This window comes from Nansenia antarctica (assembly GCF_963989245.1).
Source record: "Nansenia antarctica genome assembly, chromosome: 4".
NCBI classification, from domain to species: domain Eukaryota; kingdom Metazoa; phylum Chordata; class Actinopteri; order Argentiniformes; family Microstomatidae; genus Nansenia; species Nansenia antarctica.
In genome coordinates this window covers 24203965-24221891 of record NC_137689.1, presented here as the reverse complement: position 1 = coordinate 24221891, position 17927 = coordinate 24203965, and the positions used below count along the sequence as shown (strand labels likewise).

The 17927-nt window shown below is 47.6% G+C and overlaps 1 protein-coding gene across 1 annotated transcript in view; it reads left to right on the top strand.

Annotated features, from left to right (window-relative positions):
• Positions 1-2289: 2289 nt before the first annotated feature.
• Positions 2290-17927, top strand: part of gria4b (glutamate receptor, ionotropic, AMPA 4b) — a gene marked incomplete at both ends in the record, with an annotated part of 98112 nt that continues 82474 nt past the window's right edge. Inside the window, 2 exons of the mRNA XM_080528819.1 lie at positions 2290-2377; positions 3507-3665. Coding sequence (XP_080384945.1) covers positions 2290-2377; positions 3507-3665 — 247 coding nt within the window. The remainder of the gene's footprint in view (positions 2378-3506; positions 3666-17927) is intronic.

The following is a 17927-nucleotide window of genomic DNA, read 5'->3' as shown; positions in this document are numbered from 1 at the left end:
GCAGGTGGTTCCGCCCACACCTCTCAACAAAACTGTCCACCAGTCCTCTGGACTCTGTCTCCTGGCCTCCACTGACACATCCCACTATAGCAGAGTCATCCCAAACCTTCTGCAGATGGCAAGTATCTGTGTTGTGCCTGAAAATATAGAGGGTGAAGAGGAAGGTAGCCAGAACTGTCCTCTTAGAGAGGCTGGCCAATAACTGGAAGGTTGCTGATTAGATCCCCACCCCAGGACGGATCCGAATGTGAACAGGTGACTGCAGTGTTGCTGGCATCATCATAATAATGTGCCAGTGTACCCTTGAGCAAGGCACTTAAACCTCTAACTGCTCCATTGTGCTATGAGCTCTGATATCCCTGGGGTTGTGCATGTGTATTGTCTCGGAGGGAGGGAAGGGGCAGGGGTATTTAAATTGTAATACATTTACTGGGATTTGAAAAAACTTGTTTGCGATTTGTCATTCTGGGGTAGGCCTAAGCGTTTGTCATTCTGGGGTAGGCCTATACGTTTGTCATTCTGGGTTATTGTGTGTGGATTGATGGCAAATGTAATCTTTTTTAAATTGAATCTATGACACAACAAAATGTGGAAAAAGTGGAGGGGTACTTTCCCAATACATTGTATATGGAATTGGTAAATCATTAAATGATATATATTCATTTAATGATATACCAATTCCAGATTGTCCATTTCAGTTATTGAGCGTCTAAGGCCACATACTTCTAGTCCTATAATTAATTATTTTGCTGTTTACTGTCCGTACTCGGTGGAGTGGACCTGGACGGCCGCGGCTATGCGAGCAGTTCCTGCCTGTTTCAGGACCATGGACACTTCCGCGTCAGAACCGCGGACAGTGCTACGTCATCGCTCACCGTCTATAAGTGTCAACCACGTCAACAAAATTGAACTTTAAAGAGCATTTAGTACTGCCGACGTGGAATATAACAATATGATTTGTCTCCGCTATATCCATATCATTCCCAGCTCGATCAAGGGCAGCATGGCAATTAAAGTCTGCAATCTGCATACATAAACGCCTTAATTAAATCCATTGGAGCATGAGGTAAAGTGAGGGTGACCAACGGTGTTTCTCGTTAGCATATTGACACAAGCAAAATCAATTTACAGTGGCTCGTACAGTTGCGTTTCGTTCATAATGACTCCGTGCGTGCGCGCGTGTAGTGTAGTGTAGTGTAGTGCAGTGTTGTGTGTGTGTGTGTGTGTGTGTGTGTGTGTGTATGTGTGTATGTGTGTGTGTGTGTGTGTGTGTATGTGTGTGTGTGTGTGTGTGTGTGTGCGCGCGTGCGTGTAGTATAGTGTATGTTCACAGGTATATAGGCAATACCCCATAGACTGTCAGTACAATCCCTCCCATTCATCTTGCGACATGACAAAGAGCGAAAAGAAAAGCGATGAATGAATGCAAAGCCAGGTTTGCGTCGTGTGAGAGATGGCCTAGTCTCCGTGGAGCTGCGAATACAAATCTAAAATCAGCAAAACGTGAGGTGAATGACAACGACAGAAGCAGTACAGGCTCATATTTCTCACTTTTATAGCCTCACCCCCAAGGGCAATGAAATGCCACACTTCCCCTATTCACAACGGCGTAGAATATCTTACAAGATTGATTCTGATTTCCTAAGTGGAAGAAGGAGATGCACTGATGCATGCAGGCAGATTTATCACAAATCTCACCTGGGGCCCCTCGAACCCGCGCGCATCTCCCTCGCGCGACAAGAACTCCTATTAACCGACAGAGGCACCGCGACCGTACCACGACGCAACCATCAGATAAAAGCCCCGAATGTGGATGCCACTTATAAGGCTATTACAATGTCTGTACTTGAAACGACCCACTATGGCATAGATAGGCTAATCGTATCCGTGTTCCGAAATGCAATGGTCCTTACTGCAACTGGGTGAACAGGACACTGTCTCTCAGCGAGTAACGGGGCAGTAGGGAATAGGCTATGTGCGGGAGGGGGTGCGCACTGTGCATGTTCGAGAGAGCGACATAGAGTGAGACAGGGCCGAGAGAAAGCGCATGTGTAATTCCTCTCCGTGCAGCAGCCGCTGTCCACCGCTGGCGAGCTCCCCCCATCTTGTGTGTGTAACGTCTCTCTCTCCAGGACGGAGCCGAACCAGCGTCCGCGGGCACTGCGGGGGAAAATTCAACCGAGAATGGATTGCTAATGAACGGCTTCTCCTTTTTCTTTTTCGTCTTGTTTTTTTTCCCCCGAGTGTCATCCTCCTCGATGTCTCTCATCAGTTTTTAACCAAAACAAAATGAGGATTTCTTGTGACCAGTTTCTATTGATATTTTCTGGCTTTTGGGGACTGACAATGGGTGCTTTCCCAAGCAGCGTTCAGATCGGTAAGTAGCTACAGTGCCGCCAATCAAAAGGACATTGAGAGAGTCACTCGGATTATACATCTATGAATTATGTCATGTTTTACATGATTGTGTGGTGTGTTACGCGCGTCCGTCATTTACGGTTTCACAAAACAGCAGCATTAAAGCAAGTCAAAGTAGCCTCCAATATCATTTTGGCAGAGAATTGAAAACCTATGGTAACATCTTTTTTTTCTGGAATTAAAATGACTCTTCTCTTGTGTTCCTCGTCGATTCGATGTTTCCCCCTGTATGCAGGTGTGTAGTGTGGTCATAAATGTTCCGGCAGCCCCATGCCTTTCTAAAGCGCCACTGCAGCAGAGCTCCTTGCATTGACGGGACGCTCCGCTTGGTCGGAGCGAATGGCTCAGCAGCGGGCTTCTCTGTCTGAAAGTGTGTTTAACCTACTGCAGACTCTGCTGCTGTTACCTTCTGAAGACTCCGTTCCCCTTCCATGAACCCCGTTTGTCATAGTCATACAGTTTCCCCAATGTGGCTTTTACATAGAACCCCTCTCTGTGAAGTGCGGTTATTCAGGCTAGCCTAACCCAGCTCAGGATACTGACTAATATGTCGTGCAGTGGTGGGGTGTCTGTGCTCGCTGTTTATTTTAAGCTCTCTGCTTTAACTTACGGTGTTGACCGTGGACCGAAAAGGGCGATAAATCTCCTGCGTTCATTTCACTTCCAAGGCGATCGAACTCGGTGATTTATTGTTAACTTCAACCGCATCCGAACGAATCATGCTGACAGCAAATAAATGTCAAGGGGGTCGAACGGGGCTCTCTTTGTCGACTATTAATGTTGAACTTTACATTAACAGTCATTGTATGTTTCACATTGTAAAGTATATTCCAATTGATGACATTTCCCCCAAGCTTTATTCACATTTAGCATCGGGGCATATGGGTTTGATAATGTATGACGGTTATGGTTGTGCCTTATTTATTTTTTCTTCATTAAAAACACATTCTCTGTATGTGCAGGGTGTCATACCCCATTGCTCAGTTCCTCTCTCTCTCTCTCTCTCTCTCTCTCTCTCTCTCTCTCTCTCTCTCTCTCTCTCTCTCTCCCTCCCCCCCTCTCTCTCCCCCTCCCCCTCTGGTCTGCAGGCGGTCTGTTCATCAGAAACACTGATCAGGAGTACACTGCCTTTCGGCTGGCCATCTTCCTGCACAACACGAGCCCCAACGCATCAGAAGCACCGTTCAACCTGGTGCCTCACGTGGACAACATTGAGACGGCCAACAGCTTCGCTGTCACCAACGCCTGTGAGTGGGACACACTGTTGACCTTTCTGCTACTCTGAAACACTGGAACCTCATCCTGGGTGGGATGGAGGGATGATTGGAAACACACACACGTACGCACGCACACATACACACAGACCCACAGACACACAAACACTGCTGCAAACACAGCTTTGAGGCACCCTCAGTGTGTGTGTGTGTGTGTGTGTGTGTGTGTGTGTGCGTGTGTGTGTGTGTATGTGTGACAGTCTCTGCTCTTTGAACATCCTACCTCTCAGTGGGTGTGTGGGTGTGCGTAGGTGTGTGTGTTTGTGTGTGTGTGTGTGTGTGTGACTGCGTGTTTATGCGACTTGCTTGAGGGTGTGTGTGTGTGTGTGTGTGTGTGTGTGTGACTGTGTGTTTATGCGACTTGCTTGAGTGTGTGTGTGTGTGGCTGTGCATGCTTTCCCTGATCGGCGTGGAGGGCTGAGACTGTAAATGTTTGTTTGCAAGCAGCTGCTGGTTCAGACCCAGCTTGTACCGTCCCTCATGGCTCTGGCCTCTCTGGAGCGGGCATGGGGGAGGGCGGTGGGCAGAATGACATTTCCCCCCCCCCCCCCCTGCTTGTCTTGTCCCTGGGCTGTCTGGCATTGGACGTGACTTCTTCTCTCTGCTTTGATGATGCCAAACACACACACACACACACACACACACGCACACACACGCACAGACCCACACACTCACTCTCCTTCACATTCAAGCTTTTGTCACTTCCCATCATGCTACTAAGCTTTCTCCCTTAAGGTCAGCTGTGCACGTGCCCAGAATTACCACCACTCCTGTCCTGTGAGTTGGTCTGACTGTAACAGCACCAAGAACAACATAGTCTCCCACAGAATATGTTCTGGGAGATGGTTTCTGCAGACCAAAGAATACACAAGTGTTCTGTATCAACTGAATCTGTGGGGGGCGGCAGTGGCTCAGGAGGTAGAGCCGGCTTCTAATGATCGCAAGGTTGGCAGTTTGGCCCGGCTGGCCATGTGTCGAGGTGTCCTTGAGCAAGGCACTGAACCTCTAATTGCTCCAGGGGTGCCGACCCCTTGCCTAAAGCATGAAATACCGAATTCGAAGTTGATTGCATGGCAATAAAATAATAATAATAATAATAATTATTATTATTATTATTATTATTAGGCGACCACCTTGTGGTGGTGTCAGATACGTCCGAAGCGAAAGATACATTGCGTGAGACGTTACTGAGAATTATGTGAATTTGGACTGTTAAGTACGGGGCCGTTAAGTAGTATTTCACTTTGAGTGGTTAGGGGAAGGCATTAGCACATTATTAGCATAAGCAGCACGAATTAGCCAGAATTAGCACCCCCCCCCCCCCGCAAAAAAAAAGCATTTTTCCAAGTGATAGATAATTCTAATTCCAGATAATTCATTCACACAGAACGGATTCTTTGGTCTGCAGAATGCATTCATTTAGAGATACTGGGTTGCCAAGACCATCCTCTTACTAGTCAACGCCACGCAGACTGGTGATGTCACATCCTGTGGTAGTTGAGAGGATGCACCCTATCCTGCGTTGGATGAAAACGTTTCAAGGTTGCAAGTTTCATATTGAGGAGGTGGTGTGATATCAGGTTGCATACTATGTTGGTGCGGAGTGAGTTTCACCTTATTGGATTGCATAAAATGATATGTGGCATCAAATGTTTCCCAATGGTTTCACCTCCACGGACCACATTCTGTTCTTCTCCGACTTATTTCCCCTTCCATCCATAAAAATATGAGCGATAAGTTGACGACTCGCATGAAACAGTTTGAGTCACAATATTATGTCGCCACTGAGACAACACGTTGGCAACCATGCATATGGTGCATACGACGTGTGTCGACAAACACTGTCTTCTTCAGGCAGTGTGAGTCAGTGTGAGTCAGTACTTTTTAAAACATTTGTCCTCATCCTCTTGGGAAGCACATATCTTTATATTTCCTTCCCCAGTCCCTATGTTTCTGCTCATCTATACTCAGTCATGTTTCATATCTGCTCATCTATACTCAGTCATGTTTCATATCTGCTCATCTATACTCAGTCATGTTTCAGATCTGTTCATCTATACTCAGTCATGTTTCATATCTGCTCATCTATACTCAGTCATATTTCATATCTGCTTATCTATACTCAGTCATGTTTCATATCTGCTCATCTATACTCAGTCATCATGTTTCATATCTGCTCATCTATACTCAGTCATCATGTTTCATATCTGCTCATCTATACTCAGTCATCATGTTTCATATCTGCTCATCTATACTCAGTCATCATGTTTCATATCTGCTCATCTATACTCAGTCATCATGTTTCATATCTGCTCATCTATACTCGGTCCACAGTTGGTTGTTTGAGCAGCTGCCTCCATATTTCATAGTCTCTCTCCCTTAGCCCCAGGTTTCATATCTGATGCTGTGTTTAGTGGTGTGTTTCTCTCCACCCCTCGGGGGAACTGTCTCTCTCTGCTGGGTTTGGCCTGAGGGCAGGATCCCAGGACGGATTATTTGGCTTGTGATGATCCCTCGCCCCTCCAGGAGTTCATAAAACACAGGCAGCCCTCCTCGCTTGGCTCTTTTATTACCTATGGTGTGATATTAGAAAATCAATGGCTAAATTAAGCAGAGAATGAAGAGTTGTCTGTGTCAACCAGGGAGGTGTGTGTGTATTTGGAGAGGGAGGGCGGGGGGGTTATTGTGTGTACTGTGTGTGTGTGTGCCCAGTGTATATGTGTGTGTGTATTTGGAGAGGGAGGGCGGGGGGGGGGGTGGTTATTGTGTGTACTGTGTTTGTGTATGTGTGTGTGTGCCCAGTGTACATGTGCATGTGCGTGTGTGCGTGTGTGTGTGTGGGTGAGTGCACATGTGTGTGCGCGTGTCCGTGTCCAGTGTGTGTGTGCGTATGTGTGTGGGTGCGTGCACATGTGTGTGCGCGCGTGTCCGTGTCTAGTGTGTGTGTGTGCGTGCGTGTGCGTGCGTGTGCGTGCGTGTGAGTGAGTGATGCTCAGAGAAGACCCAGACAGGGATGCTATGACCTTCAGGACATGATGGCTGCAGAGGGGCGGTGTGTGTTTAGCGGACCACATCCCCGTGTTAAAGATCATTTATGTACTCTCGCTGCACACGGCTTCTGGACACGCGTGGCCCCGCGGCGGCTCCTAGTTCTTACGGGAACCCTTGTGATGTCTCTTCTCACTTCTGTTCCGTATGGTTACACTTTTTTTTTTCTTCTCAGATGTGTTTCGACGTCGTGTCTATTTTAGACGTGACATTACGCCGGATTGTTATTGACGCATGTCTCCTCACAATCTCCATGGCAATGCCGGAGAAAAAAAAAGCGGGGGTCGTAGGCTAAGGTTTTTCTGTACAGTGGTTTAATGAAAGTTTCAATGTAGGATCGAGACGAGAGACAGTTATAGAACTGAACGCCGTGGCCGTTCGATTAAGGAGCAGGGGAGGCTGGTGGAGGACAGGGGACAGGGTTCATTGATATGCACAGGTACCATTCCCCATCCCATTCCAATGAGCTGTCTAATCGGATAATTGTCCTCCTGAAGTCGAGTGTCCACATTGCCATTGGGGGGGCCAGGGACGAGAACCTTTCTCTCAGACTAAAGCTCTCCATGGGCCACAGGAAGTGAAGCCATTGATTGGCCGAGCCAAATCAGAGCAGAAAAGCACGAGCCAATCAATGGCTGAGGCCAAACCCGCTGATCTTGCTCTTTTTTTCATTTTTTTCTCACTCTTTCCTCTCATTCTCTCACTCTTTATCCTTTAAACTCCCATTCTCTTCGCCCCATCTCTGCTGAGATGGGGGAAAAAAGTGGTTTGAATGGCGTTTGAATAGGCCAAATGACCTTGGCATTCAAGGACACGTGTTTCCAAAGAGAGAGCTAGAGAGAGAGAGAGAGAGAGAGAGAGAGAGAGAGAGAGAGAGAGAGAGAGAGAGAGACTGAAAGTGAGGCAGCGGAGGGAACCAATTTGCGGGGAAAAGATTAGGCTATTCAATGAATGCGTCTGTGTCTGTCACAAGGCTGACGGAGGTAATCACTCCCAAGATGAGGATGAATGTTGTCATATGTTTGTATTGTCCTTCACTCTATCACTGAGCTGTGGAGAAGCCACTCTCTCATAGAGACTAAAAACCCATCTTTTTAATATTGCCTTTAAATGACAAAATCATTCAATTATGATTATATAATGATTAAAGCACTTGGAGCTGCAACGTTTGCAGGAAAAGTGCTATACAAATTAAAGTTATTATTATTATTATTATTATTATTATTATTATTATTGCCCCATGCAGACCTTTCAGTATTCCATTTCCTCCTGAAAAAAAGATGGAGAAATCCCCCCCCCCCCCCCCCCCCAACCCCAAATAACAACCCTAAAGAAACCCTTTTATTTTACACGGCGGTATTAAAAAGATGGTTTAAAAAAAACGGTGCTTAGTTAGAAGTGTGTAAAAGCGTACTGTATTATTACCAGATAATTTGCGTGTGAATTATGCTCACTGTTTCTTTTCAATTCACCCTGCATTTAGCGAGCGGAATCGCTTTCCTCGTAAATACTGCGTAAACACCAGCTGAAACGGAGCTAAAATAAGGGTGATGTTCTTTTAGTGTGACGACGACGGCCTTCGACACACTGATAGGAGGTCAGTTTGTTGTTTTCCTCCCTACTGATTAAGATGAAGCTTTTATGAGAGGAGGGAGCTGATGCGAGATCAGCGGTACTTGCGGCAGGCCTGATGGCAGACCTAGCGGACGTGGAATGAGAGGAGGGTCGGGTCCGAAGGATGGCAGGAGGGGATCGGAGAGGTCCGCCTCTTCCACACGGCCCCCCCCCCCCTGTATTGACACAGTGACATCTTCATCTCTGATGACTCATTGGTATTCATCCCGCTGCGGTGACTCAGTCTCGACTGCCAAGACGGAGACGTCTCCCAACCCTGGGCTCAGCGTGTGTTAATGCTTCCTTTTGGGTTTTCTAAGAGCGGGTGTGTGTGTCTGTGTGTGTGTGTGTGTGTGTTCATGCTTCCTTTGGTGTTTTCTACGAGTGTCTGTGTGTGCGTGCGTGTGTGTGTGTGTGTGTGTGTGTGTGTGTGTGTTCATGCTTCCTTTGGTGTTTTCTACGAGTGTCTGTGTGTGCATGCGTGTGTGTGTGTGTGTGCGTGTGTGTGTATGTGTGTGTGTTCATGTTCATGTGTTTCTCCTAATGTCTCTGTGTTTGAATCTATTACCCCCCCCCCTCTTTTCCTCTGATGGGTCTATTCAACTGAGCCCTTCCCTGGTGTTTTTCCAGAGAACGAGAGAAAGAGAGGGGTGGGGAGAGGAGAGAGAGAGAGAGAGAGAGAGAGAGAGAGAGAGAGAGAGAGAGAGAGAGAGAGAGAGAGAGAGAGAGAGTGTGTGTGTTTTAAATGGCTGGGCGTAGGCCTTGTGTCTTTGAAGGTTTTCTGACCCAGGGAAAATTGAGGTTTTTGGCCATGTACGTAGCTCCAGTTCTGGGGCAGCACATGTGTGTGTGTGGCGTGTGTGTGTGTGTGTGTGTGTGTGTGTGTGTGTGTGTGGAGCCCTGGGAGGCAGGTTAATGGGTGGTGTTAGGAGAGAGGAGGGGAGGGTGGAGGAGAGGAGGGTGGAGGAGAGGAGGGGAGGGTAGAGGAGAGGAGGGGAGGATGAGGGAGAGTGGTGTGGAGGAGAGGAGGATGGGAGGGGAGGGGAGAGGAGAGGAGAGGAGGGGAGGAGGAGGGAGAGTGGGGTGAAGGAGAGGATGGGAGGGTAGAGTAGAGGAGGGGAGGATGGAGGGAGAGTGGTGTGGAAGAGAGGAGGGGAGGGGAGGGTAGAGGAGGGGAGGGGAGGGGAGGAGGAGAGGAGGGGAGGAGGAGGGAGAGTGGTGTGGAGGAGAGGAGGATGGAAGCAGAGTGGTGTGAAGGAGAGGAGAGGAGGGGGGTGTAGAGAGAGAGGTTATGGGTGTCTCAGTGCAGGAGGCTGGAGGGGGGCTTCATAGAGCCAATCTCTAATTCCCCTTAATTAAGGGAAAGAACACCAGAGAGCCCCCACAGAGAGCCTGCAGACCACCCCCCAAGAGAGCCATGGAGACTGTGTGTGTGTGTGTCTGTGTCTGTGTGTGTGTGCGCGTATGTGTGTGTGTGTGTGTGTGTGTCTGTGTGTGTGTGTGTGTGTGTGTGCGTGTGTGTGTGTGTGTCTGTGTGTGTGTGTGTGTGTGTGTGCGCGTATGTGTGTGTGTGTGTGTGTGTGTGCGTATGTGTGTCTGTGTGTGTGTGTGTGTGTGTGCGTATGTGTGTCTGTGTGTGTGTGTGTGTGTGTGTGTGTGTGCGTATGTGTGTCTGTCTGTGTGTGTGTGTGTGTGTGCGTGTGTGTGTGTGTGTGTGTGTGTGTGTGTCTCTGTGTGTCTGTGTTTTTTTTTTTGCTTCTCTGTTCGAGAGAGACTATATGTATTATGTGTTCATCCAAATGTGTATCTACACTCACCGAACACTTTATTAGGAACACCTGTACACCTTCTCATTCATTCAGGTGGTGTAATGGTGTGGGGAATGTTTTCTTGGCACACAGTTTTCTTGAGCCTGTTAATACCAAACAATCATCACTTGAATGCCACAGCCTATTTGAGTATTGTTGCTGACCATGTGCATCCCTTCATGGCCACAATGTACCCATCTTCTAACGGCTACTTCCAGCATGATAATGCACCATGCCACAAAGCAAAAGTCGTCTCAAACCGGTTTCTTGAACATGAATCTAATAGAACACCTTTGGAATGTGGTAGAATGGGAGATTCACAGCTTGAAAGTGCACCAGAAAATAAGCTGGTGGAGGAATTGCGTGATGCAATCATGTCATCATGGACCAGAATCTCAAAAGAATGTTTCCGACATCTTGTGGAATCAATGGCACAAAGAATTGAGGCTGTTTTGAGAGTAAAGTGAGGCCCTACTCAGTATTATATATAGTGTTTTTTAATAAAGTGGTCAGTGACTGTATATGCAAGAGAGAGAGAGATGGAGAGAGTAAGAGTTGTCTTAGAGTGTGTGTGTGTGTGTGTGTGTGTGTGTGTGTCTGTGTGTGTGTGCTTGTGTGTACACATGTGTGTGTGTATGTGTGTGCACATGTGTGTGTATGTGTGTGTGTGTATATGCGTGCCTGTGTATGTGCGTGCCTGTGTGTGTGTATGTGTGTGTATGTGTGTGTGCTCAGGCGTTTCATAACACAGCCCCCCCCCCCCCCCCAGGCGTGAGAGACGCATCACCCTCCTGGTTCTGGATGAACTTCTCCTCCATCGCTCCTCCGCTATCGACTTGGCATTTCTCACCGCCTGACAAGACTGAGCAGACCGGAGCTCCTGGCGGGAGCGGCCATCTTCTCCCCTCTCGTCTGTGGCCGAGAGGTTTCCCCCTGGGGAGGGGCTGTAATGCCTCTGGCTCAGTGCCGTCTGTGCCCCCCCCCCCCCCCCGCCCTCTCCGAGTGGGAGAGCCGGTGTTATGTTGGCGGCTCTCCCCCTCCCCCCCCCCCCCCCCCCACACCTGTACTTCCGACCCTGTCCGAACCCTGGCAGACGACCACGGCAGAGGTGCTTTTGATGATGAATCACTCCGGTCTTAAAAGGCACGGCATGGGAGAGAGACGATGATTGGACGGTGGGGCGGGGGAGGGGGGGGAGGGGGAGGACGGGAGGGGAGTTGGTTAGAGAGGGAATGCGGTGGTATTGGTTGGAGAGCAGACCAAACATGAGGACGTCATCCACCCTGGGGTGGGTTGACTTTGCAGTGGGCACCGGTCCTCCTCCACCCCCCACCCCCCCCTCCCTCCCCTCCCCAAATATTGTCTATGGAAACTGTACTATGTAAATGATGCTAACAGAACACGGTCCACACACTCTAAATGCTCCGAGGTGTATACCTTTATCGGTGAGATGTTTCAATTGTCGACGTGTTTCGATTCCAAACAGATGTTTTTTTTGTTATCGGATGTAAGCTTCTCATGGTGCAGGTTTATGAATAATTTAAGTATTTGCACACGTGCTAGTGGAACCGCAGGTGGAAAAAGGAAACTGAAAAACCTATGGAAGAATTGTAAAGAAAAGAAAAACACAAGCTGCTTACTGACTCACGGCATGTGACGCTGCTTACTCAAATCGCCACGTTTCTTCACTGACGATCGGCAGTCACGACTCGGTTCCGCAGACACATGCTACATGTTTTATGTTCATGAAACCCAACCGTGAAAGCTAATAGAAGAGAACCCTGCATCACTGTGTCCTGGTGTCTATGTTTGCAGCCTGCCTGGCAGGTGGAGGTAGAAATCGGAGGATGGATTCTAGTGACATGCCGTTCCACGTGTTGAAAAGAGCCTGTCGTCCGATTTCTACCTTCACCAGCCTCCCCTGGTATGTCGCTGGTGGTAACTGACTTACAGCAGATCAGCTCAAAGATCAACTCATATCAGCCGCCCCCCCTACGCGCCCGCCCCCCCTATAGGAGAATGGTCTCCTCCCGTTAATGACGTCACGTCTACTGCAGCCCACCACTGCCTTCCACAGTCTGTGAACCAGCACGTCCGTCTTTCGCTAGTGACATGGATTTTCTCTTCACGGTCGTCGAGTCGAGAGAGCCTAGTATAAAACAGAGAGAGTGTTTTTGGAGGGTGAAAGTGGGAGAGGCGGGTAGTGATGTGAATATATATTCTAGGGTGGCCTGTTCCACATTTCCTAGACTTGGTATTGGACTTACTACAGAGAGAATGTTGGAGAACATTTATGTTTTTAACATTTTGAGAAAAGTCCCTCGGAGATCCTGTGTCACATGAATCTTCGATGACGACGTCGAGTCTTGTCGTGTCTAACCGTTTCCTTTTCAACATGGTTTGGAAACTCAATGGATGACACAGCAAATGTCGGTTCATTTCCAAAAGACTCACTTTGGAGTCCCGAGTGCTGGACCGGTGCAGTACAGTCGATTCTACCCACGGGGAGTGTTAGGCTGTGGTTGTAATGTTGAATAAGTGTTGACATCATCAGTGGTAACTGCTATAACAGTGTCCAGAGGGACTTATTGACTGTTCTAACATAAATGCATTCAAACACACTGTGGCGGTGGGAGGGCACGCTATGGCCTGCAAAGTCGATAATAGAGGTCTTTTATTTGACACTGTATCGCTTCTTGGAAAGGCTTGTTCATTTAGATTAGATTGGATTAGATTAAATTCAACCTTATTGTCATTGCAGAATACCAGACAACGAAACGCAGTTTAGCAAGTGCAAAAAAACACGATATAAAACATGACAATGACGATGATAATGATAGGTACACGTAGTATGGCAAGTACGGTGGTTTTGAGATATATACAGTTATGAGCTATGTACAGTTAAGGTAGCTAGGTACAGTATGGTGTTTACAGATGTGTAAATAGAAGCTATATCAAAAAGAGGTATCTGCAATGTGCAAAACTATGGTATGTGCAAATGTAGTATTTAGATGATTTAGAATGTGGGTTTAGGGTTACGGATTGAGTTAACCCTTATTATAGGCTCGACTCGGATACTGAATCTAGCCCCCCTAACCCCGATCTATTTGATGGAGGATATTTCTACTGTGAATGGGATTTAACCCACAGTGGTAGTGGATTGTTCCACTTCTGGGATGGTTCATCCAGTGGGTCAATGAGTCCCCACCCCCCCTCCCCCTTCTCCTCCCCCTCCCCCTCCCCCTCCCCCCACCCCGACCTCCCCACACCTCTCATCTCCTCTCCCGCCTCTCAGCCTTTCTCATGGGGAAGGTCAATGAGCCTGCTGTAATTTTGTGTCCCACCCCCTTCCCCTGCCCTTCCCCCCCCCCTCCCCCCGGCCTACCCCCAGCCCCTCCCCCTGTGTTGACTGGTTATGCAACTCGCCCCCTTGGGGCTGCGGGTGTTGTAGGGCTGGTAGAGGTTGTGAGAGATACGCACTCTCTCACTCTCTCTCTCTCTCCCTCTCTCTCTCTCTCTCTCTCTCTCTCCCTTTCCCTCTCTCTCTCCCTCTCTCTCTCTTCCTCTCCCTCTCTCTCTCTCTCCCTCTCTCTCTCTCTTCCTCTCTCTCTCTCTCTCCATCTCCCTCCCTCTCTCTCCCCCTCTCTCTCCCTCTCCCTCTCTCTCTCTCTTCCTCTCTCTCTCTCTCCATCTCCCTCCCTCTCTCTCTCTCTCTCTCTCTCTCTCTCTCTCTCTCCCCCTACGCCTCCCCTCCTCCCTCCCTCTCCTGCTGTTATCAGTAGGTCCCTATGGTGTAGAATCAGCGTTTATTCAAATGTGGGGGAAACAGATTTTTCATCCTTCATTAGTGAGCGGAGGGCACCTCGCTCCTGAGAGCGCTGGGGTATACAATCATGTGGTTTGAAAACCACGAGACAGACTCTCGACACATTCCTACACTTTCACCCACTCAATAGGTTTTAATGATGTCGATGAGCATCTGATTCACTTCAACCGTGCTCTCTATCCCTCTTCACTTGAGATAAACAAACAAATGAGGGAGAAAAGAAGAATAAAAATGGCAATGAAAAATATGAGAATATGAAATTCGGGGAAATGAGAGGATGAGTGGATGGGAGGAACGAGGGGGGAAAGGGTGGGGTGTTTGGGATGGAGGGAGACGAGAGAGAGAGAGAGAGAGAGAGAGAGAGAGAGAGAGAGAGAGATGAGACGAGAGGCATGAGACGAGAGAGAGAGACAGAGAGAGAAGGAGAGAGAGAGAGGGAGAGAGACAGAGAGAGAGGGAGCGATGAGAGAGAGAGAGAGAGAGAGAGGGAGAGAGAGCATGGTATAGTAGCTCTGTGCTCCACTGCATTTTAGCAGGAACACATTGTGCCTCCCCATGTGGCGTCTCTCACTCTATCCTGGGTCTTTTATACGTGTGAACAGAGTGGTTCTTCTCACACTCCTGTCACACAGCCCCGCGCTGCGTAGAGCACAGAAAGGCCAAGTTACTCATCACACAAACATCTTTCAGCAAACTATTTTCCTGTTAAAATGGACTTATATAGCGCCTTATTCCAAAGCACTTTAGAATGGCCTCTCATTCACCCATTCACACACACATTCACACACCAATGGCAGCAAGCTACCATGCAAGGCAGCAGCCAGCTTATTTTGGGAGCAATTTGGGGTTCAGTGTCTTGCCCAAGGACACTTTGACATGTGGCCAGCCGGGGCTCGAACCAGCGATCTGCCAACCTTGCGATCATTAGACGCCGGCTCTACCTCCTGCGCCACAGCCGCCCCGTACCTTCCATATTCATGAGACACTTAGAGTGAGACCGTAGGAAGCTAAAGACAGTAAACAGATGAGAGGGATGACTGCACAGACTTGAGGGACTTGCAGGGAATTGAACCCACAACCTCCAGGTAAACATACTGTACGCTACCGATGGGTAGCATTACCGCTAAGCCATGCTTGACACAATGACTGCTGTTTATTACATATTAGCAGGGTAGCTGGTTCTGAATTCAACAATATGATTATAATATACACTCACTGGACACTTTATTAGGAACACCTGGACACCTTCTCATTCATTCAGGTGGTGTAACGGTGTGGGGAATGTTTAATACTAATCCATCATCGTTTGAATGCCACAGCCTATTTGAGCATTGTTGCTGACCATGTGCATCCCTTCATGGCCAGGATGTACCCATCTTCTAATGGCAACTTCCAGCATGATAATGCACCATGTCACAAAGCAAAATATGTTTCATGAACATAACAATGTGGCCTTTTAAGTCAGTCACCAGTGGCCTTCGCAGTCACCGGATCTGAATCCAATAGAACACCTTTGGAATGTGGTAGAACAGGAGATTCAGAGGTTGAAAGTGCACCTGACAAATCTGCAGGAATTGATGCAATCATGTCATCATGGTCCAGAATCTCAAAGGAAATCTTGTGAAATCAGTGCCACGAACAGTTGAGGCTGTTTTCTGAGCAAGGGAAGGCCCTATCCAGTATTAGCAGTGGTGTGCCGTCAGGGCCAGCAAGGCCTTCTCTGCTGGCCTAAACATCATCAGAATATACATTTTATTTTAATATATTTTTTCCACAAATATGTATTAATGATTCCCCATAGTCTATTCTCTTCATTTCATAGCTTTCCTCTTGGTTGCGCTGCTTCCAGTCTCCGATTGAGATTTGGAGGGCTGGCCTTTATGTTAGAGCTTTTATCCAATCAAAATGTGTTGCTAGGGGGCTCAAATATCTGCCTGCCTTCACGTTTAACGGTGCCGCGAATTCGACCTGTAACTTAACGTTGGAACGAGAAAACCTGTGGCGTTCCTAGTAAACCTACGTAGATGCGAGCAAAAGCAACAACGGCGCCTGCTGGAAGGCTCAATGATGTCAGCACCCAGCACGTCTTTTGATTGGATACGCACTATTGATACGCACTATTGATACGCACTATTGATATTCACTATTGAGATGCGTATATGCCGGTAGAAAGTGCGCAGGGAAACGGAGCATCACAACGAAAGCTTTCGTTGACTGATCGATAATACTGATCGATTGTGTCCTGTTTTTGGGTAAACAATAACTTTCATTTAGGGGACACGATGAAAGCACAAACAGAGGAAACTACGTTGAGCTTCTTGCTTTTCTGGCTGAAAACAACCCAGATTTACATTACCACCTGTCCACAAACAAAGTGTTTACTGGGACGTCAGGCAAAATACAAAACGACCTGATTTTTGCTATTGCTGAAGTGATGGGAGAAGAGATCAAAATGGAGATTAAAAAGGCACCCTTTGTCGCTATTATGGTGGACGAGACGACAGACGTGGGTAATGTAGCGATCTTAAAGATGTTAGTTTAACACTCTTCATTGTAAATGCGGATTTATTGATTAAAAATGCTTCGGAAATATTAATATAACTCTGTTGTACTTGTCTGACTATGTTAAGGTGATGCAACGCCCGGTTATACTGTGTTTCTGTCTAGTTTCTAGAGCCATGGCGTCATAACGATGGTATTAAGAGGTAGAATAATTCAGGTAGGAATGTGTCGGACATCACTGAAGGCCTAGGTGTGAAATGCACCGCCCGCCACTGAGTATTAGTATAATGTTCCTTTATAAAGTGTACAGTGAGTGTACTTGTATGATTTCTTTGCCAAACAAGGCAAGCCAACGACAACAAGTTGGTGAACGCACCCCTAATGTATACAGTAGGGCTCGGCTACAATGAGAGCATAACATGAATGGTGATTGAGTGCACCCACTTGAATGGATTCGTTGTCACAATGACAAAATGTTGGCTGTTGTCTCGGGCCAATCGATTCTCTGTGAAACCAATTAGTCGAAGTCGTAGAGCCTTTTGTCTCAATATTCATTACCGACATGATGTGTGACGAAGGTCTTTGACGGGTGAATCCTTTGAGGCCATTCTTCATTAGCGGCGGTGTTCATTAGTCAAGAGGTCAAACACTCACACACCGCCCTCCGCAGAGATCAGTCTGACTGGCCTGCCCTTTCCCACCACTGGCCCCTAACGGTTGACCCTTTGACCCCTACCCTTCAGCCTGGGAGGGCACATACAGTGGGTTCATATGTATATCAGTGCTCTCTCTCTCTCTCTCTCTCTCTCTCTCTCTCTCTCTCTCTCTCTCTCTCTCTCTCTCTCTCTCTCTCTCTCCCCCTACATAGCCAATAGGATCTCTAGGATCTCTATAGGATTGCTCTTGATCTGACCTGACCTGGGAAAACCCGTTTGGACCACAGATGGTTCATGATGGCTATTGAAAGAGCAGTGGGGCCTACATGTCTTACATCCATTAGCTGTAGTCCTCTACAGATACTGTGTCTCCTAAGCCCAGTTGTTAAAAAACTTTATCAGATCTGAATGATCCTGATTCATTTTTGCTATCCAGGATCAGATCTATCTGGCTGATTTTGAGTGGTACAGGGGAAATCAGCAAACTAGCTCCATCTGATACAGGATAGTTTTTGAACAACTGGGCCCTATTGTGAGAGAGGAGCGACAACAGAAGCTCGGTTACACTGGTGTGGTAGGTCATTTTTGATGCCATGGCAACACGAGGTCTCTTGACCGAAACATCGTTAAACACAATGATTTTTGTTGTTGCAAGCTGTGTTGCATAACATTTTTTTTTAAAAGTAGATGTTTTCCTACTCCGTTTGGACCTGCAGTTATAATAGCCTAACACAAACAACAGTATGTGGATGTGCAGAATTTTAGTTTATTCAGGTCATCT